General features: G+C 45.2%; 2 protein-coding genes and 1 non-coding gene across 9 annotated transcripts in view; 1 reads left to right on the forward strand and 2 right to left on the reverse strand.

Annotated features, from left to right (window-relative positions):
• The window catches only part of MYO7A (myosin VIIA), an 88,829-nt gene extending 85,107 nt beyond the window's left edge, over window positions 1-3,722 (forward strand). For all 4 annotated transcript variants that reach the window (XM_024255160.3, XM_054526047.2, XM_054526044.2 and 1 more), the window contains 4 exons: window positions 318-434; window positions 1,445-1,528; window positions 2,353-2,472; window positions 3,089-3,722. In XM_024255160.3, the coding sequence (XP_024110928.2) occupies window positions 318-434; window positions 1,445-1,528; window positions 2,353-2,472; window positions 3,089-3,178 (411 nt within the window). In that variant the 3' untranslated portion in view covers window positions 3,179-3,722. The remainder of the gene's footprint in view (window positions 1-317; window positions 435-1,444; window positions 1,529-2,352; window positions 2,473-3,088) is intronic.
• Window positions 3,723-5,325: 1,603 nt separating this feature from the next.
• Window positions 5,326-21,602, reverse strand: part of GDPD4 (glycerophosphodiester phosphodiesterase domain containing 4) — an 88,267-nt gene continuing 71,990 nt past the window's right edge. For all 4 annotated transcript variants that reach the window (XM_054526049.1, XM_024255162.2, XM_054526050.2 and 1 more), the window contains 3 exons: window positions 20,928-21,010; window positions 19,652-19,704; window positions 5,326-5,749 (listed from right to left, as the gene is read on the reverse strand). In XM_054526049.1, the coding sequence (XP_054382024.1) occupies window positions 5,388-5,749; window positions 19,652-19,704; window positions 20,928-21,010 (498 nt within the window). In that variant the 3' untranslated portion in view covers window positions 5,326-5,387. The remainder of the gene's footprint in view (window positions 5,750-19,651; window positions 19,705-20,927; window positions 21,011-21,602) is intronic.
• Window positions 10,047-10,172, reverse strand: LOC112135650 (U6atac minor spliceosomal RNA). The gene has a single exon (XR_002916907.1). It is a non-coding gene; the product is annotated as a U6atac minor spliceosomal RNA (small nuclear RNA).

A 21,602-nucleotide genomic window follows, 5' to 3' on the forward strand; every position in this document is an offset into this window, starting at 1 on the left:
AGTCCTCCATGCCAAGGACTCAGTGGCCACTTGGCAGTCATTTATCCTGTCCTGGTTACCATGGTGACCTGCTTGTCCTTGATACCCTTTGGTCTGCCTGCCTGGGGGTGAGAAGGGAGGTCAGGAGTCCATTAGCTGAAATATGGGGAGAGCCCTTCACAGTCCCCAGGTCTGCTGTCCTAGTCCTGGCCCTGAGGGTGCAGACGGGGCTGGAGTGGGCAAGGGTGGTGTGGGGAGGACTCTGAGCTCTGAGCTGGCCTGCCCTGAGCAGGCCTGTCCCAGGACTGAGCCCAGCCCTGACCGCCCTGTCCCCATAGTCCATCGTCGCCTACTTCAACAAGCACGCAGGGAAATCCAAGGAGGAGGCCAAGCTGGCCTTCCTGAAGCTCATCTTCAAGTGGCCCACCTTTGGCTCAGCCTTCTTCGAGGTGAAGGTACACCATGGGCTTCTCAGAGCAGAGGAGGAGGGGAACAGGGCATTGAGAAAGCACAGAGACTCCTCCCTGGGACTGTGGGAAAGAGCCATAGCCTTGGACACCTGCCCTGGTGAGGAAAGGAGGGCAGCACCCTCAGCCTTGTCCCAGCTTAGCGTCTTAGCTGGGCTAAGTCCTGGGGACAGAGGGACCAGAAGCTCAGCCTGGCAGTGGAGGCAGACATGTAAACAGGCTGGGGTAATGGAGGATGGCCAATGTTCTGACACTGGGGAGCCCTCGCCCAGGTGGCAGAGCTCGGGAGGCTCTCCGGGTGTGAGGAGGCCTCCTACAGGAGGTGATATCTGAGCTTTTCAGGGAGACCCTGGAAAGAGTGCTCCTGGCAGGGGTCCCACATAGACAAAGGCTTGGAGGCGTGAGAACTGAGGTCTGGGAAGGAAATCCAAGTAGTGAGGGCAGGAGGCGAGAGTGGGCTGTGGAGAGCAGCAGCTTGGCAAGCAGGTGAGAGGCTGGATTTCCTGCAGGGGTGGCCTGCCTTGGAGGGTTTTGAACACAGGTGACACGGCCAGAAAGCCTCTCAGGCTGCGGGTGGAGGAGGGGTCTGAGGGGCACGACAGAGGCAGGAGTATGGTGAGGAGGCTGGTGTGAGAGGACAGGTATGGTCTTGTCACACAGCTAGGATGGGAGGCCTTTTGAGAAGCTCGGCTGTGCGAGGAGAACAGGTAGGTAGCTGGAGGCAGGTGCAGGGTCCAGGAGGCTTTTTAAAGATGGGAGGCCCTTGGGCTGAGAGGGAGGACAAAGCAGAGGATGGCCTGGGGGACCCAGGAAGGGATGTGGGGCAGCACTGAGGGCCCAGCAGAGGCGGAGGCCATAGGTCATGGCAGGGCCGTCAGTACCACATAGGCAACAGGAGAGGCTGACTTTATCCCAGCTGGGGCCAGGCTTCATTCCTGTCCCCAAATGCTTTTCTTGCTCTGGGCCCCCATCTGATGCCTTCTCATCTTTTTTTCTAGCAAACTACGGAGCCAAACTTCCCTGAGATCCTCCTAATTGCCATCAACAAGTATGGGGTCAGCCTCATCGATCCCAAAACAAAGGTGAGCAGGGATAAGGCGGTGAGTGGGGGCGGGCTTCTCTGCCTGAACCTCGGACACAGTCCCAGAACGAACCCCACAAGCCCTCCTAGCCACCGTCTATCTCCAGACTCATCCACCCATCACGTGGCTTCAAAAGCTGTCAGTGTTTGCTGGGACTTTACCCAACGCTTGCTCCACCAAAATTGCCCTCTTGAAGTTACTAACAAACTCCTTCCTATGGAATCTGAACTCCCTATAGTACTTGGCCTTTAAGTATCACTGGATGCTCTGCCCATGCGGGTCATGGGGCTGGCTGTGCAGGGGTGACCGTGCGTCTTTGTTTCTGGGCCAGAGCAGCCCAGCTGCACACCCAGAGGGTCCGACTGGACAGGTGGTGAAGAGGGCTCGTGACCACCATCTTTCCATTGGCTTCATCCATCACGCATTCCTGGCTCTCCTCTGTGTCTTGGTCATTCCTTCCCAGACCCTTTTGTGCCTGCTCCTGTACACCGTGTTTCCCAAGGCTCTGCCCTGTCGTCTTCTTGGCTCCCTCCTCAAACTCTCCCTGGACCATCTCATTCAGGCCACGGTGTCAGTTCCCTCAGGTGTCCCAATTTCCGAGTTCTGGCCCCAAGTACCCAACAGCCTCCTAGACTTCCTGGGTGTCCAAACCAAGGTGTGGAGGGGGAGGCACCTGCTTCCCACCGCAGCTGGATGGCAGAGCTGGCTTTTCCCTCCAGCCATGGGCTCCTCTGAGGGCCTGAAGCCTTCTGTGAGGGCATGTGTGGGCAAGTGAGGCCACAGGGCCCAGGCTGTGCCTCTCCATGCCCTTTCTGCTCTCCCAGGATATCCTCACCACTCACCCCTTCACCAAGATCTCCAACTGGAGCAGCGGCAACACCTACTTCCACATCACCATCGGGAACTTGGTGCGCGGGAGCAAACTACTCTGCGAGACGTCACTGGTGAGGGTGCATCCTGCTGGGCCTGTCTTGCCTGCAGCTTAGTCAGCCTCCCAGGGCTTGGAACAAACACAGTAGTGTGTGGCTGGGCCTGGGGTCATGGGCAAGGGTCATGCTGGGGCCAAGGTCAGGTCAGTTTGAGGCTCAGCTTAGGTCTGGGGAACGGACTTAATCTGGGGCTGAGGAACAGACCCCTTGTTCAACAACTGTTGTTTGAGTGCCTTCAGTATCTGGGGATTGAGCCCACGGTGACAGCCCTTTAGCCCCACTGAGTTCAATAGTGGAACCATTAACAATGAGACCTCCTGGACCAAGCTCAAACTTCCAAGGCATAGCTCAACTGAGAGCCAGTAGGGTCACTCCTGGAGGGAGGGATCCATGACTTGAGGGACCCACAAGCTAGGGGCTTAATGTGGGGTCATAACAGTGTAGAACCTTAACCATCTGGCTGGATGAATTCAACCCTTCAACTGTGCAGATGGGAGATAAGCCCTGAGTAGGAGAGATTTGCGTTTGTCCTGGGTTCTGCCTATTGCAGATTCCTGGGAGCTGTGCTATGGTCTGAGTGGCTGGCCCCGTCCCACCGTGTGCTCGCTTATCTTCTCACCCCTGCTTCCAGGGCTACAAGATGGATGACCTCCTGACTTCCTACATTAGCCAGATGCTCACAGCCATGAGCAAACAGCGCGGCTCCAGGAGCGGCAAGTGAACAGTCTGGGGGAGGTGCTGGTTCCATGCCTGCTCTCGAGGCAGCAGTGGGCTCAGGCCCATTAGCTACCCCTGCAGCTGGGGAAGACTTACGCCATCCCAGCAGCGAGGCTGGGCTGGCCAGCCACCACTGACCATACCAACTGGGCCTCTGATGTTCTTCCAGTGAGGCATCTCTCTGGGATGCAGAACTTCCCTCTATCCACCCCTCTGGCACCTGGGTTGGTCTAGTCCTAGCTTGCTGTGGCCTTCCCGGTTGTGAGAGCCTGTGATCCTTAGATGTGTCTGTTTCAGACCAGCCCCACCGTGCAACTTCCTTTGACTTTCTGTGTACCACTGGGATAGAGGAATCAAGAGGACAATCTAGCTCTCCATACTTTGAACAACCAAACCAAATGGGCATTGAATACTCTAAAACCGAAGGGACTGGATCTGCAGGTGGGATGAGGGAGACAGACTACTTTTCTATATTGCAGTGTGAATGCTGGGCCCCTGCTCAAGTCTCCCCTGATCACCTCAGGGCATAAAGCATGTTTCATTCTCTGGCCCGACAGTGTCTTTGCTCAGGGAGGGGAAGTGGAAGGGCAGGGCATGTGGGGTCAGGACAGGGCCTTGCAGGGGAGCAGCCTATACATAACAACTTCTTTGGTCTTTACCTGCTGGGGCCAAGCTGGTCTGGGTTTGGGGGTTGGGGAGCTTGAGCTCAAGATGTGCTTTAAGTGGCTTAAAGGGACCAACTGAGATTGGGGTGGGTTGGGAGGAAGTGCTGGACATCAGGCTGGGAGGTGAGGACCCAAGTGTGCATGAGCTGGGGGTCTAGAGGAGGAATCAGCTTCTGGGCTGTAACTAGGGCCAGTGGAGCCACAGCGGCCCTTGCACCTGCCGGAAACATCTTGGTTCATCAAGACATGTCCAAGAACCCCAAGAACGATGCTACCTTGGGTTAAATCTTCATGTCCAGTGGGTGCCAGTAAAATGTTACTTTGTGACCAGCATGGGACAACCAGGTTTGGCCATGACTGGAGTAGGGCTGCGGATGGGGGCTTCAGACAGGGAAGGTGTGACTTAGGGGTGGGGCATCCTCAGGCTGTGGCTGGGATGAGCACCTAGAGAAGTGATTGATAGTGGAGAGTCCTCTTGCGGGGAGGGTTTGTGATCTGCCCTCGAGGTCCCATACTTCAGCAGAGCCAGGTCCCGCTGCTTTTCATACACTACAGTGTCTGGGTCATCAGCATCTATGTGCCTGTCTACCCCACAAGGAGGGCTATTCCTGATCTCCTTAGCTGTTAGTGTAGGACTGACTGGTGTGTGTAAATGGAGGCCTCAAACCAGAGAGCCCTGCTTTCTGGGATGGTAACGTGGCTGTTAGAGGACACAGCTCCACAGGTAGCCCAGGAGAAATCTGAGCCAGAAGGAAGGTGCTGTGGTAGTCTGCCTTATACCACCATCATCATAAAGAAGAGGAGGCTCAGGTCCAGAAAGGATGTATAAGTGGGAAGAGCTCAACTCACTGCTTCTAACTTTGGGCTGCCAGATAGAAGGGGCTCCAGATACTTGTTCTAAGCTCTGGTTTCCCCTCAAGGTCAAAAGCTCTTGAATGTGCATGGATTGTGTCCACCCTCTTACTGGGGAATCAATAAACCACAACCTATCAGGAAGTAGCCCACTGCACCATAGAGCAGTTAATGTGGGGTGGGGATGAGATCTTTGTCCCTGACCCATGCCCCTCTCAGTCTGTGGCCCAGAGAATGAGATCACTCAGATGGCATCACTATTGCCCCCCATCCCCCATCACCCTGGTTGATCACGAGGGGTCCAAAGAATAGACCACTACCTCTGGCTTCCTGAGAGTATGCACAGTCACTCCTTTAGCAGAGAATATTATGGAGGTATTAGGATGAGATAAACTTGACAGCAACCAGTTCCAAGACCACACACGAGTTTTCCCCTTGCCTAGCCCCTTGAGATGCATTCTTGATAGCGAGAGCAGAATGGTTCCCCTGAGAGCCTCAACAGCCCTTCTGTGTGCCTTTATCAACCACTCCCCACCATCACCACCCTTAGGCAGAGAGAGGATGAGGAAGAAGCAGGGCAGATGTGGCTAATTCTTCTTTGGAAACACAGAAGGCTATGTCAGATGCAGTGGAATATATTGTGACACAGGATTATTTGGAGTATTCAGCCATGGGGATCTCTTAGAGGTCTCTTATTTAAGGATAGGGGACCTCTATGGAGGGCATGGTTGGCTTATCCACCTTCAGGGTGGGCAATGTAGTTTGAAAGGTAGCCTCACTTGTAGCCTGCCTGGTGGGTGCTTGGGTGAGTTCAAAGATCGTGGTGGGCATTGGTGATTGAATCTCATGCTTGCCAGGCTTCAAAGGTGTGACAGCATTCTTGATAGGTAGTGGTTTCTTGGATGGTGCTGCAACATTGAAATGGCCTTGGTGTTGCTTTCCACTCTTGGGTAAAGCCGGGTGGAGGGCTGCTAGCGTCCAAGGACCTTCCACAACTCGGGCAGGAGGTTTCATGGCTATGTGCAAATCTTCCTCATTCTCAATTCCACTCTGAGTATCTGTGGGATAGAAAAGACACAGACTCAAATGTCACTTCTCCACTCTCTGTCAGTCATGTGTGAAATTCAAGTTATCTCTTAAATGTTAGCCACTCCCTTACCCTTTCAGGTTCTTTCCTCCAAGCTCTCCCCTCTACCTCAGGCTTTGTGCACACTTTATTATGGTCCTCCAATTCAGCCTGGGGCTGGGGCTTAAGAGTCTACTGCATGAGGCTCCAGCTCACCATGGAAGTCCTCAGAAAGCAGAGACTGACATTTGCTTCAAGTTCATGTATTCCACAGCCATTAAATTAGTTTAGAAAAATGAGGGCTTTTTAAAGGGCAGAGACTTTGTCTTGCTTGCCACTACATATACAGTGCTCAGAAGTGTTTGTCACACAGTAAATGCTCAATAAATAATTTCTGTCCAACAGAAAAAATTAGATGGTAGATACTTCTAATAATGGAGCTAGGAGATCAAGACCAATCCTTCTACCAAAGACAAATTAAAAACTGGATGATATACAAAAACGAGAAAACATCTTAAAATTATCTATGCGTTTACAATATACAGAGAAATTGCATGGCCAAAATCTAGAAGAGTGTGAGAATCCAAAGAAGCCCAGAACTCAGGTTTTGTTTTCTGCTTAATTTACCTTTTATTTTTATTACTTTAATTTTTAAAAGTTTTAGTTGTTATAAATATTCAAAGCTTTTTTTTTAACCTGAGTGTAATTTCAATCTGGAAGAAACAGCTACAAACATGAGCTTCCATTTTTTTTTTTGTCAGCTTTATAGGAGAAAGGGAATTTTTATTGGATTTGAATGGAATTTTTAGAGCAATTCCATGACAATATCTTTATAAGTTTTCTAATTCATGAACATGATTGCTCCATTTATTTGGGTATTCTTTCTCTCACTAAAGTTTTGTAGTTTTTAGTGATCAATCATATGCCTTCCCTTGTGAAGGCTTTTTTGATTAAAGTCTATTTTTTCTGATATATTTTTCTTTTTTTTTTTTTTCATTTTATTTTATTATAAAATTAAGTTTTCAATTTAATAGCTGTTAGAGTACAAGTGGTTTTTGGTTACATGGATGAATTGTATAGTGGTGCACCATGGGATTTTAGCATACTCATCATCCAAGTGGTGTACCTTGTACCCAATAGGTAGTTTTTCATACCTCACCCTCCTCCTGGCCTCCCCTTTTCTGAGTCTCCAATGTTCATCATACAACTCTGTATGCCTTTGTGTACCCACAGCTCAGTTCCCACTTATAAGTAAGAATATGTGGTATTTGGTTTTTCATTCCTGAGATACTTCACTTAGAATAAGGGTCTCCAGTTCCATCCAAGTTGATGCAAAATACATGATTTCATTATTTTTTATGGCTGAGCAGTATTCTATGACGTATATATACTACATTTTTTAATTATTATTATTATTATTATTATACTTTAGGTTTTATGGTACATGTGCACAATGTGCAGGTAAGTTACATATGTATACATGTGCCATGCTGGTGCGCTGCACCCACCAACTCGTCATCTAGCATTAGGTATATCTCCCAATGCTATCCCTCCCCCCCTCCCCCCCTCCCCCCACCCCACAACAGTCCCCAGAGTGTGATGTTCCCCTTCCTGTGTCCATGTGTTCTCATTGTTCAATTCCCACCTATGAGTGAGAATATGCGGTGTTTGGTTTTTTGTTCTTGCGATAGTTTACTGAGAATGATGATTTCCAATTTCATCCATGTCCCTACAAAGGACGTGAACTCATCATTTTTTATGGCTGCATAGTATTCCATGGTGTATATGTGCCACATTTTCTTAATCCAGTCTATCATTGTTGGACATTTGGGTTGGTTCCAAGTCTTTGCTATTGTGAATAATGCCGCAATAAACATACGTGTGCATGTGTCTTTATAGCAGCATGATTTATAGTCCTTTGGGTATATACCCAGTAATGGGATGGCTGGGTCGAATGGAATTTCTAGTTCTAGATCCTTGAGGAATCGCCACACTGACTTCCACAAGGGTTGAACTAGTTTACAGTCCCACCAACAGGGTAAAAGTGTTCCTATTTCTCCACATCCTCTCCAGCACCTGTTGTTTCCTGACTTTTTAATGATTGCCATTCTAACTGGTGTGAGATGGTATCTCATTGTGGTTTTGATTTGCATTTCTCTGATGGCCAGTGATGGTGAGCATTTTTTCATGTGTTTTTTGGCTGCATAAATGTCTTCTTTTGAGAAGTGTCTGTTCATGTCCTTTGCCCACTTTTTGATGGGGCTGTTTGTTTTTTTCTTGTAAATTTGTTGGAGTTCATTGTAGATTCTGGATATTAGCCCTTTGTCAGATGAGTAGGTTGCGAAAATTTTCTCCCATTTTGTAGGTTGCCTGTTCACTCTGATGGTAGTTTCTTTTGCTGTGCAGAAGCTCTTGAGTTTAATTAGATCCCATTTGTCAATTTTGGCTTTTGTTGCCATTGCTTTTGGTGTTTTAGACATGAAGTCCTTGCCCATGCCTATGTCCTGAATGGTAATACCTAGGTTTTCTTCTAGGGTTTTTATGGTTTTAGGTCTAACATTTAAGTCTTTAATCCATCTTGAATTGATTTTTGTATAAGGTGTAAGGAAGGGATCCAGTTTCAGCTTTCTACATATGGCTAGCCAGTTTTCCCAGCACCATTTATTAAATAGGGAATCCTTTCCCCATTTCTTGTTTTTGTCAGGTTTGTCAAAGATCAGATAGTTGTAGATATGTGGCATTATTTCTGAGGGCTCTGTTCTGTTCCATTGATCTATATCTCTGTTTTGGTACCAGTACCATGCTGTTTTGGTTACTGTAGCCTTGTAGTATAGTTTGAAGTCAGGTAGTGTGATGCCTCCAGCTTTGTTCTTTTGGCTTAGGATTGACTTGGTGATGCGGGCTCTTTTTTGGTTCCATATGAACTTTAAAGTAGTTTTTTCCAATTCTGTGAAGAAAGTCATTGGTAGCTTGATGGGGATGGCATTGAATCTGTAAATTACCTTGGGAAGGATGGCCATTTTCATGATATTGATTCTTCCTACCCATGAGCATGGAATGTTCTTCCATTTGTTTGTATCCTGTTTTATTTCCTTGAGCAGTGGTTTGTAGTTCTCCTTGAAGAGGTCTTTCACATCCCTTGTAAGTTGGATTCCTAGGTATTTTATTCTCTTTGAAGCAATTGTGAATGGGAGTTCACTCATGATTTGGCTCTCTGTTTGTCTGTTATTGATGTATAAGAATGCTTGTGATTTTTGCACATTGATTTTGTATCCTGAGACTTTGCTGAAGTTGCTTATCAGCTTAAGGAGATTTTGGGCTGAGACAATGGGGTTTTCTAGATATACTATCATGTCATCTGCAAACAGGGACAATTTGACTTCCTCTTTTCCTAATTGAATACCCTTGATTTCCTTCTCCTGCCTAATTGCCCTGGCCAGAACTTCCAACACTATGTTGAATAGAAGTGGTGAGAGAGGGCATCCCTGTCTTGTGCCAGTTTTCAAAGGGAATGCTTCCAGTTTTTGCCCATTCAGTATGATATTGGCTGTGGGTTTGTCATAAATAGCTCTTATTATTTTGAGATACGTCCCATCAATTCCTAATTTATTGAGAGTTTTTAGCATGAAGGGTTGTTGAATTTTGTCAAAGGCCTTTTCTGCATCTATTGAGATAATCATGTGGTTTTTGTCTTTCGTTCTGTTTATATGCTGGATTACATTTATTGATTTGCATATATTGAACCAGCCTTGCATCCCAGGGATGAAGCCCACTTGATCATGGTGGATAAGCTTTTTGATGTGCTGCTGGATTCTGTTTGCCAGTATTTTATTGAGGATTTTTGCATCAATGTTCATCAAGGATATTGGTCTAAAATTCTCTTTTTTTGTTGTGTCTCTGCCAGGCTTTGGTATCAGGATGATGCTGGCCTCATAAAATGAGTTAGGGAGGATTCCCTCTTTTTCTATTGATTGGAATAGTTTCAGAAGGAATGGTACCAGCTCCTCCTTGTACCTCTGGTAGAATTCGGCTGTGAATCCATCTGGACCTGGACTTTTTTTGGTTGGTAAGCTATTGATTATTGCCACAATTTCAGCTCCTGTTATTGGTCTATTCAGAGATTCAACTTCTTCCTGGTTTAGTCTTGGGAGGGTGTATGTGTTGAGGAATTTATCCATTTCTTCTAGATTTTCTAGTTTATTTGCATAGAGGTGTTTGTAATATTCTCTGATGGTAGTTTGTATTTCTGTGGGATCGGTGGTGATATCCCCTTTATCATTTTTTATTGCAGAAAACGATGGTTAGATGCCACGAAGTAGGTGGCAATGCCTTAACCGTATGCGTGTTGTCAGGCCCGAGGGCCTCTTCCATCCTTGTCAAGGGGAGTGCTAACCTTCTCTCCTTTCATACAACACCTGATATATTTTTCTGATCTAAGGGATATATGCCAGAGGCTGTGAATCTTTGGGGTTATCATAGGATAGTTACCGCTCTTTTATTATTATACTTTAAGTTCTAGGGTACATGTGCACAATGTACAGGTTTGTTACATATGTATACATGTGCCATGTTGGTTTGCTGCACCCATCAACTCGTCATTTACATTAGGTATTTCTCCTAATGCTATCCCTCCCCCATACCTCCACCCCACGACAGGCTGTGGTGTGTGATGTTCCCTGCCCTGTGTCCAAGTGTTCTCATTGTTCAATTCCCTCCTATGAGTGAGAACATGTGGTGTTTGGTTTTCTGTCCTTGTGATAGTTTGCTCAGAATGATGGTTTCCAGCTTCATCCATGTCCCTACAAAGGACATGAACTCATCCTTTTTTGTGGCTGCATAATATTCCATGGTGTATATGTGCCACATTTTCTTAATCCAGTCTATCACTGATGGACATTTGGGTTGGTTCCAAGTCTTTGCTATTGTGAATAGTGCTGCAATAAACATACATGTGCATGTGTCTTTATAGTAACATGATTTATAATCCTTTGGGTATATACCCAGTAATGGGATCACTGGGTCAAATGGTATTTCTAGATCCTTGAGGAATCGCCACACTGTCTTCCACAATGGTTGAACTAGTTTACACTCCTACCAACAGTGTAAAAGTGTTCCTTTCTCCACATCTTCTCCAGCACCTGTTGTTTCTTGACTTTTTAATGATTGCCATTCTAACTGGTGTGAGATGGTATCTCATTGTGGTTTTGTTTTGCATTTCTCTGATGGCCAGTGATGATGAGCATTTTTTCATGTGTCTGTTGGCTGCATAAATGTCTTCTTTTGACAAGTGTCTGTTCATATCCTTTGCCCACTTTTTGATGGGGTTGTTCTTGTAAATTTGTTTAAGTTCTTTGTAGATTCCAGGTGTTAGCCCTTTGTCAGATGGGTAGATTGCAAAAATTTTCTCCCATTCTGTAGGCTGGCTGTTCACTCTGATGGCAGTTTCTTTTGCTGTGCAGAAGCTCTTTAATTAGATCCCATTTGTCTATTTTGGCTTTTGTTGCCATTGCTTTTGGTGTTTTAGTCATGAAGTCTTTGCCCATGCCTATGTCCTGAATGGTATTGCCTAGGTTTTCTTCTAGGGATTTTATGGTTTTAGGTCTAACATTTAAGTCTTTACTCCATCTTGAATTAATTTTTGTATAAGGAGTAAGGAAGAGATCCAGTTTCAGCTTTCTACATATGGCTAGCCAGTTTTCCCAGCACCATTTATTAAATAGGGAATCCTTTCCCCATTTCTTGTTTTTCTCAGGTTTGTCAAAGATCAGATGGTTATAGATGTGTGGTGTTATTTCTGAGGGCTCTGTTCTGTTCCATTGGTCTATATCTCTGTTTTGGTACCAGTACCATGCTGTTTTGGTTACTGTAGCCTTGTAGTATAGTTTTAAGTCAGGTAGCATGATGTCTCCAGCTTTGTTCTTTTTGCTTAGGATTGTCTTGGCAATGCCTTGTAAGTTGGATTCCTAAGTATTTTATTCTCTTTGTAGCAATTGTGAATGGGAGTTCACTCATGATTTGGCTGTTTGTCTGTTATTGGTGTACAGGAATGCTTGTGATTTTTGCACATTGATTTTGTATCCTGAGATTTTGCTGAAATTGCTTATCAGCTTAAGGAGATTTTGGGCTGAGACTATGGGGTGATTTTGTATCCTGAGACTTTGCTGAAGTTGCTGATCAGCTTAAGGAGACTTTGGGCTGAGACGATGGGGTTTTCTAAATATACAATCATGTCATCTGCAAAGAGGGACAATTTGACTTCCTGTCTTCCTAATTGAATACCCTTTATTTCTTTCTCTTGCCTGATTGCCCTGGCCAGAACTTCCAACACTATGTTGAATAGGAGTGGCGAGAGAGGGCATCCCTGTCTTGTGCCAGTTTTCAAAGGGAATGCTTCCAGTTTTTACCCATTCAGTATATTGGCTGTTGGTTTGTCATAAATAGCTCTTATTTTGAGATACATTCCATCAATAGCTAGTTTATTGAGAGTTTTTAGCATGAAGGCTGTTGAATTTTGTCAAAGGCCTTTTCTGCATCTATTGAGATAATCATGTGGTTTTTGTCATTGGTTCTGTTTATGTGATGGATTACATTTTTTCATTTGCATATGTTGAACCAGCCTTGCATCCCAGGGATGAAGCCAACTTGATCTTGGTAGATAAGCTTTTTGATGTGCTGCTGGATTCGGTTTGCCAGTATTTTATTGAGGATTTTCACATCAATGTTCATCATGGATATTGGTCTAAAATTCTCTTTTTTTGTTGTGTCTCTGCCAGGCTTTGGTATCAGGATGCTGCTGGCCTCATAAAATGAGTTAGGGAGGATTCCCTCTTTTTCTATTGATTGGAAAAGTTTCAGAAGAAATGGTACCAGCTCCTCTTTGTATCTCTGGTAGAATTCAGCTGTGAATCCGTCTGGTCCTGGACTTTTTTTGGTTGGTAGGCTCTTAATTATTGCCTCAATTTCAGACCCTGTTATTGGTCTATTCAGGGATTCAACTTCTGAATTCGGGTGGGTAACCCGACCTTTCTCACTTTAGTTTTGGGAGGGTGATCTTCCCTGGTTTAGTCTTGGGAGGGTGTCCAGGAATTTATCCATTTCTTCTAGATTTTCTAGTTTATTTGTGTGGAGAGTTTATAGTATTCTCTGATGGTAGTTTGTATTTCTGTGGGATCAGTGGTGATATCCCCTTTAGCATTTTTTATTGCGTCTATTTGATTCTTCTTTATTATTCTTGCTAGTGGTCTATCAATTTTATCTTTTCAAAAAACCAGCTCCTGGATTGAAGGGTTTTTTTGTGTCTCTAAGATCAGAGCAGAACTGAAGGAGATAGTTATTTCTTGCCTTCTGCTAGCTATTAAATTTGTTTGCTCTTGCTTCTCTAGTTATTTTAATTGTGATATTACAGTGTCAATTTTAGATCTTTCCTGCTTTCCCTTGTGGGCACCTAGTGCTATAAATTTCCCTCTACACCCTCCTTTACATGTGTCCCAGAGATTCTGGTACGTTGTGTCTTTGTTCTCATTGGTTTCAAAGACCATCTTTATTTCTGCCTTCATTTCGTTATTTACCCAGCAGTCATTCAGGAGCAGGTTGTTCAGTTTCCATGTAGCTGTGCAGTTTTGAGTGAGTTTCTTAATCCTGAGATCTAATTTGATTGCACTGTGGTCTGAGAGACAGTTTGTTGTGATTTCCGTTCTTTTACATTTGCTGTGGAGTGCTCTACTTCCAACTATGTGGTGAATTTTGGAATGAGTGCAATGTGGTGCTGAGAAGAAGGTATATTCTGTTGATGTGGGGTGGACAGTTCTGTAGATGTCTATTAGGTCCGCTGGGTGCAGAGCTGAGTTTAAGTCCTGGATATCCTTGTTAACCTTCCGTCTCGTTGATCTAATATTGACAGTGGGTTGTTAAAGTCTCCCACTATTATTGTGTGGGAGTCTCTTTGTAGGTCTCTAAGGACTTGCTTTATGAATCTGGGTGCTCCTGTATTGGGTGCATATATATTTAGGATAGTTAGCTCTTCTTGTTGAATTGATCCCTTTACCATTATGTAATGGCCTTCTTTGTCTCTTTTGATCTTTGTTGGTTTAAAGTCTGTTTTATCAGAGAGTAGGATTGCAACCCCTGCTTTTTTGCTTTCCATTTGCTTGGCAGATCTTCCTCCATCCCTTTATTTTGAGCCTATGTGTGTCTCTCCACATGAGATGGGTCTCCTGAATACAGCACACTGATGGGTCTTGACTCTATCCAATTTGCCAGTCTGTGTCTTTTAATTGGAGCATTTAGCCCATTTACATTTAAGGTTAATATTCTTATGTGTGAATTTAATGCTGTCATTATGATGTTAGCTGGTTATTTTGCTTGTTAGTTGATGCAGTTTCTTCCTAGCTTCAATGGTCTTTACAGTTTGGCATGTTTTTGCAGTGGCTGGTACTGGTTGTTCCTTTCCATGTTTAGTGCTTCCTTCAGGAGCTCTTGTAAGTCAGGCCTGGTGGTGACAAAATCTCTCAGCATTTGCTTGTCTGTAAAGGATTTTATTTCTCTTTCACTTATGAAGCTTAGTTTGGCTGGATATGAAATTCTGGGTTGAAAATTCTTTAAGAATGTTGAATATTGGCCCTCACTCTCTCTGACTTGTAGAGTTTCTGCCAAGAGATCAGCTGTTAGTCTGATGGGCTTCCCTTTGTGGGTAATCGACCTTTCCCTCTGGCTGCCCTTAACATTTTTTCCTTCATTTCAACCTTTGTGAATCTGACGATTATATGTCCTGGGGTTGCTCTTCTTGAGGAGTACCTTTGTGGTGTTCTCTGTATTTCCTGAATTTGAATGTTGGCCTGCCTTGCTAGGTTGGGGAAGTTCTCCTGGATAATATCCTGAAAAGTGTTTTCTAACTTGGTTCCATTCTCCCTGTCACTTTCAGGTACACCAATCAAATGTAGATTTGGTCTTTTCACATAGTCCCATATTTCTTGGAGGCTTTGTTCGTTTCTTTTTACTCTTTACTTCCCTTCTCACTTCATTAATTTGGTCTTCAATCACTGATACCCTTTTCTTCCACTTGATCGAATCAGCTACTGAAGCTTGTGCATTCATCACGTAGTTCTCGTGCCATGGTTTTCAGCTCCATCAGGTCATTTAAGGTCTTCTCTACACTGTTTATTCTAGTTAGCCATTTGTCTAATCTTTTTTCAAGGTTTTTAGCTTCCTTGCAATGGGTTCGAACATCCTCCTTTAGCTTGGAGAAGTTTGTTATTACCGACCTTCTGAAGCCTACTTCTGTCAGCTTGTCAAAGTCATTCTCCATCCAGCTTTGTTCCGTTGCTGGCAAGGAGCTGCAATCCTTTGGAGAAGAGGCACTCTGGTTTCTCCCCATCTTTGTGGTTTTATCTACCCTTGGTCTTTGATGATGGTGATCTACAGATGGGGTTTTGGTTATGGATGTCCTTTCTGTTGATGCTATTCCTTTCTGTTTGTTAGTTTTCCTTCTAACAGTCAGGTCCCTCAGCTGCAGGTCTATTGGGGGAGTTTGCTGGAGGTCCACTCCAGATCCTGTTTGCCTGGGTATCACCAGCAGAGGCTGCAGAACAGCAACTATTGCTGCCTGATTCTTACTCTGGAAGCTTCGTCTCAGAGGGGCACCTGGCTGTATGACCCGTCAGTTGGCCTCTACTGGGCCGTGTCTCCCAGTTAGGATACACGGGGGTCAGGGACCCACTTGAGGAGGCAGTCTGTCCGTTCTCAGAGCTCAAACACCGTGCTGGGAGAACCACTACTCTCTTCAGAGCTGTCAGACAGGGACGTTTAAGTCTGCAGAAGTTTCTGCTGCCTTTTTTTCAGCTATGCCCTGCCCCCAGAGGTGGAGTCTACAGAGGCAGGGGCCTCCTTGAGCTGCGGTGGGCTCCACCTAATTTGAGCTTCCTGGCTGCTTTGTTTACCTACTCAAGCCTCAGCAATGGCAGACGCCCCTCCCCCAGCCAGGCTGTGGCCTTGCAGTTTTCCATCTGGACTGCTGCGCTAGTGGTGAGCAAGGCTCTGTGGGCGTGGGACCTGCTGAACCAGGCAGGGATATAATCTCCTGGTGTGCTGTTTGCTAAGACCATTGGAAAAGTGCAGTATTAAGGCTGGAGTGTCTCGATTTTCCTGGTACAGTCTGTCACGGCTTCCCTCGACTAAGAAAGGGAAATCCCCCAACCCCTTGCGTTTCCCAGGTGAGGTGATGTCCCACCCGGCTTCTGCTTGCCCTCCATGGGCTGCACCCATTGTCCAACCGGTCCCAGTGAGATGAACCAGGTACCTCAGTTGGAAATGCAGAAATCACCCGTCTTCTGCGTCAATCATGCTGGGAGCTGCAGACCGGAGCTGTTTCTATTCAGTCATCTTGGAACAGACCTCAGGATAGTTACCTCTCTTGATTAGGTTATGCTATATGACAAAGGTTCTGGGATAATTACTCCAATGATTTACATTACATTATATAGACTTCATCAGAGCACACTGGAGAGAGATTCTGTTGTTGGCTTTGAAGAAGTAAGCTGCCATGTTGTGAGGACCATGTGGGTAGGACTTGAGGGTCACCTCTAGGAGCTCAGACCAAAACCCTGCTAACGGCCATTGAGAAAACAGAGATGACTTCACTTCTACAACTATGAGGAACTTAATTCTGCTAACAAGCAGTGAGCCTGGAAGAGGCCCATAAACCTCAAATAAGATTGTAGCCCCAATTGATACCCTGTAAAGACTAAGTAAAGGAACTGTCTAACCCATGTCTGTGAGATAATACATTTGCGTAGTGTTAAGCTGCTAGGTTTGAAGTAATTTTTTAAAATAGGGCAATAAAAAACTAATATAGGCTGGGCAGGGTAACTCATATCTGTAATTCCAGTGCTTTAGGAGGCCAAGGCAAGCGGACTGCTTGAGGTCAGGAGTTTGAGATCAGCCTGGGCAACATAGTGAGATGTCATCGCTACCTTTTTTTTTTTTTTTTTTCAAATTAGCCAGTCATAATGGTTTGCGCCTGTGGTCCCAGATACTACGGAGGCTAAGGCAGGAGGATTGTTTGAGCCCAGGAGTTCAAGGTTGCAGGGAACCATGATCATGCCACTATACTCCAGACTTGGGCAAAAGAGTGAGACCTTGCCTCTAAACAAACAAGCAAAACAAAAAACTAGTACACACAGCAATAGAATCTATCCAAAAATAAAGGAAATTAATTAAATATTTTAAATGGCTACTCAGGAGAATCGCTTAAACGTGGGAGGTGAAGGCTGCAGTGAGCTGAGATCATGCCACTGACCTCCAGCCTGGGCGACAGAGCACAACTCTGTCTCAAAAAAAAAAAAAAAAAAAAAAGTCTCAGTAACCTATGGGATAATATACTAACAGCTGTGTAAATGGAATCCCAGAAAGCAGTGGCGGAGCAGAGGCAGAAAAATATTTGAAGAAATAAAGACTAAAATTATGTCCAATTTGATGAAAATTATGCTCTTATACTCTGACAGATCTAAGAATTTCAGCAAACCCTAATCAAGATAGTCTCTCTCTCCCTCTCACATGCACGCACACACACCAAGTTAAGCCATAATCAAACTACTAAAAATCAATAATAAAAGGAATAATCTTAAAATGTAGCCAGAGGAAAAAAGACACGTTACAAACAGAAGAACAGGGGTAAGAAAACTGAAAACGTTACATAAGAAACTACATAACACAGAAGACAACAAAATTGACTTAAATTGCTGAAAAATACCCCCTCACACTAGAGAGAGGCCTTCTGGTGGTAGACGTGGCATCAGTAGGTGCAGCAGTACGTGCCCATTCTGGAGGTGGTATGGGGCAACACATGGCACTCCGTATTTAGCAAATGAGGCTCCATTCTCCTCAACTTGAATGGATCTGGGCTGTGGTTATGGCTGAGGTCCTGACTTCTGTCTAGTCTTCCTTGTTCCTTCCCTGATTCTAAACTTGGTCCTGTACCTTCTAGATATCTCTTTGAGGTACCCAAATAGCTTTCCAATGCCTTTTCTTTCTGCTTAGATCAAGAAAAACTGGTTTCTCTAACAGGCAACCTAAGAGCTCTTAAAAACAGAAAATCCTTCATTTATTTTCTACTCACCTTTTCTCATCACCGTTTCAACATAGTAGTGGGTAGAGTCAAGTTAACTGAGTACTTTTTCTAAGCCACCTCTTTTATCTAGGTTTATATAGTTCTTCAATTTTACTTTCAAAACTTCTTTCCCAGCCATGTTTCCTCCTCATCTCCATGTTCTATCACTGCTTGGCTGGATTATTGTTATGGGCTGAATTATGTCCCCCCAACTCCCATTTCATATGTCAGAGTCCTAACCCTCAGTGTGACTGTATATGGAGACAGGGCACTTCAGGAGTAATTAAGGTTAAATGAAGCCATAAGGGTGGGTCCCTAATCCAACAGGACTGGTGTCCTTATGAGAAAAGAGAGACCAGAGATCCCACTCTCCCAAGCACAGAGAAAAGGCCATGTGAACACAGTGAGAAGGCAGCTGTATTCAAGCTAAGACGACAGTGCTCACTAGGGCTCCTCACCAAATTTGCCAGCACCTTGATCTGGGATTTCTAGCCTCCAGAACTGTGAGAAAATAAATTTCTGTTGTTCAAGCCACCCAGTCTATGGTATTTTGTTATGGCAGCCCTAGCTTACTAAGGAACAACTACTGATATAATCATAAACTAGCTGGAATCATCAGTTAGCTTCAGACTTCTTAACATAGCCAGTAGAGTGATCTTAAATTCCATGTAACTTGTAACTCAAGTAACCATGTAACTTGAGATCACCCTGCCTCAGACCTGGGTAAACTTGGCTTAAACCTCCAGTTTCACAGCATATGAAAGACCATTGCCTTCTATTTAATTTATTCAAATTTCTAAACTTAGTTTTTCATGATCCCTGTGGATTCATTCCTGCAACCCTAAGTGTTCTATCAGTTCCACTCATCTGCCAGCTGGTACATGGAATATCAGGAGCTTCACCATTGTCCATAAGAAATTAAATTAACTCATGATTTTGTGACTGTACCAACTTTAATTAAGTCTCCAGGAGTTGCGGAAGGAAATTATATCCCACACCGCACAGTCTTCTGCCTCCTAATTGGTTTCCCTTTGACACTGCATTGGCTTCCAAAACTTACTGTGTGATCATCCTCACAACCCTCAGAGAAATAAACTCTAGCATCCCTTCCCCTTACTAAGCCTAATTCACTTCCTCAGCCCTTTACACAGAAATCTAACCATATCGCTTCCTTGTGTGAATGAAAGCGATACGCCATCTCCTAATTGCCAATATGCAGTGACTTGACTCTAGTTTAGCAATTCCAGGACCACTGAAGTTTTCTTCCTCTAGCTTCCAACATATATCACCCACAAATGATACCCATAAAGCACCTTCCCCCTAATGGGCATGGCAGCTACTCTGTCCTGGACCTAGATGCCTGGCCCAGTGATGTCAATGCTATACTTTTGCCTTCTTCCTCACTGCTCTTTGAGGACCAGGACCAGCCCCTCCCCTCTCTCAGGCCACCCTCCAGACATCTTTCGGTTATCTTCAGCCCCTCTCTGCCTTGCACAAAGTGTGGACTCCGTGGCTGTATGATACATGAATATATGAAGAAGTAAACACCCATGCTTGAAATCTTCCAAGGGGCCTCACTGCTTAGGGATGAAATCCAAAATCTGAAGCCTGACGTACAGAGTCCTCCAGAATCTATGCCCAGCCTATACTTCCCCTGGTCCCTCCCCCAACCCCACCCCCAACTTTCCAGACACCCTCAGCTCTTGTCAGGGACATGAAAAGCTGCCTCTGTCTCCTGGAAGCAATGGGTAGGGATGAAGAGACAGGAGTGGGCTAGGCCTCTGACTTTACCTGTGCGAGTGCTGGAGGTTTCAAACAATTTTTCTTTTTTAGTCTCTCTCCGCCTAGAAGGAAGCAGACCATCCATGAAATGAAGGGGTCTAAAGAACCATGGTCTCCTCTAACGTTCCTCCTCCAGGATCTTCTTCCCCCTTCCATCTTGAAACTTACAATCCTATAGCATTTGCCTGCAAGGATTCCCAAATGTCATTTTCTTCTACAGATAAAAAGATTATGGGCGAGGCACGGTGGCTCACACCTGTAATGCCAGCATTTTGGGAGGCTGAGGCAGGTGGATCACCTGAGGCGGGGCCAACATGGTGAAACCCCATCTCTACTAAAAATACAAAAATTAGCCAGGCATGGGCCAGGCAGGGTGGCTCACCCCTGTAATCCCGGCACTTTGGGAGGCTGAGGTGGGCAGATCACAAGGTCAGGAGTTCAAGACCAGCCTGACCAATATGGTGAAACCCCACCTCTGCTAAAAATATTTTTTTAAAAAAATTAGCTGGGTGTGGTGGTGCCTGTAGTCCCAGCAACTCGGGAGGCTGAGGCAGGAGAATCACTTGAACCCAGGAGGCGGAGGTTGCAGTGAGCCGAGATTGTGCCACTATACTCCAGCCTGGGTGACAGAGCAAGACTCCATCTCAAACAAACAAACAAAAAATTAGCCAGGCGCAGTGGCAGGTGCCTGTAATCCCAGCTACTCAGGAGGCTGAGGCAGGAGAATCACTTGAACCCAGGAGGTGGAGGCTGCCGTGAGCCGAGATCATGCCACTGCATGCCACTGCACTCCAGCCTGGGCAATAGACTGAGACTCCATCTCAAAAAAACAAACAAAAAAAATATTATGGCCCAGAAAGAAGCAGTTGTTTTCCCAGGGTCACCTAGAAACTAAGGGACAAAGCCAGAGCTAAAATCCAGTCTTCCTGGTTTATGAACTTGCTCTTTGCACACTGCTATGCCGTTTCATGGAAGATGGGAAGGTGGAGGCACTTGTTCTGGACAATATTCAAGCCCTGTCATCTTTCAACTGCTCCACATTGAATCCATAGTAATAGGCTTGACTAAGCTTTAGTGACAGTCCCTATCCTGAAAATATCATCTTATTTTGGGGAGGCCAAAGGGGTGTGAGGAACTTCAGACTGCATGAGAAGAGAGGTTCAGATCATAAACGCCATCTTGCCATGTGGGATTATGGGAAGAGCATAACTCTTATTTTTCTCAATTTCCTATTATAATCCATTTATTTTGGAAAAAAATCATTTAAAATTACATATATACTTACCAGTGAAAACAAAATATGGCAACAATAAAAAGCACAGAAATGATATCTGCAAGGAGCCACATGAACATATAGAACTTTGGTGTCTGAAAAACATAAACCACAGTGAAAGAACTTTACAGTTAGAAGGGATTTTGGATCATATGGTCTAAGTCCCTTGCTCTGCTGCCAGGGCTGGAGGAGGAGAGGAAGAGGGGATAGACAGGGCAAGGAACCTTGATTGATGTGGCATTCTCAAACACAGAGAGTCCCTGCAAGTGTCCTAACAGTCACCCTTATACATGCAGGGGGCTCTAGAGGGAATAGAACACTTCACACCTTTCATCTCCCAAGACAGAGGGCAGAGGGGGTCCCAGAGAAGTCACACAACAAGTCTATTCTGGACCCAAGACCACAGTCCAGGTTCTTGACTTCTGCTGTTTTCAAGGCATGGTTTCTCAAACCTGGCTGTGCAGCCAAGTCTCCCGGGGCAGCTTTTAGTAATACAGGTTTCTGGGTCTCACCAGACACCTAAGGAATGAGAATCTCTGCATTTTTAACACATTCCCAGGTGATGCTGAAGCCATGTGTCTGTAAGCCAGCATTTGGGAACCATTGTTCTAAAGTACCACACTTTAAGAATGCTGAAGTACAATTACCCCTTACCTACATGCTCCTCTTCTATGCTCCTTGCCCAAG

This window comes from Pongo abelii, chromosome 9 (genome assembly GCF_028885655.2).
Source record: "Pongo abelii isolate AG06213 chromosome 9, NHGRI_mPonAbe1-v2.0_pri, whole genome shotgun sequence".
Classification (NCBI taxonomy): Eukaryota; Metazoa; Chordata; class Mammalia; order Primates; family Hominidae; genus Pongo; species Pongo abelii.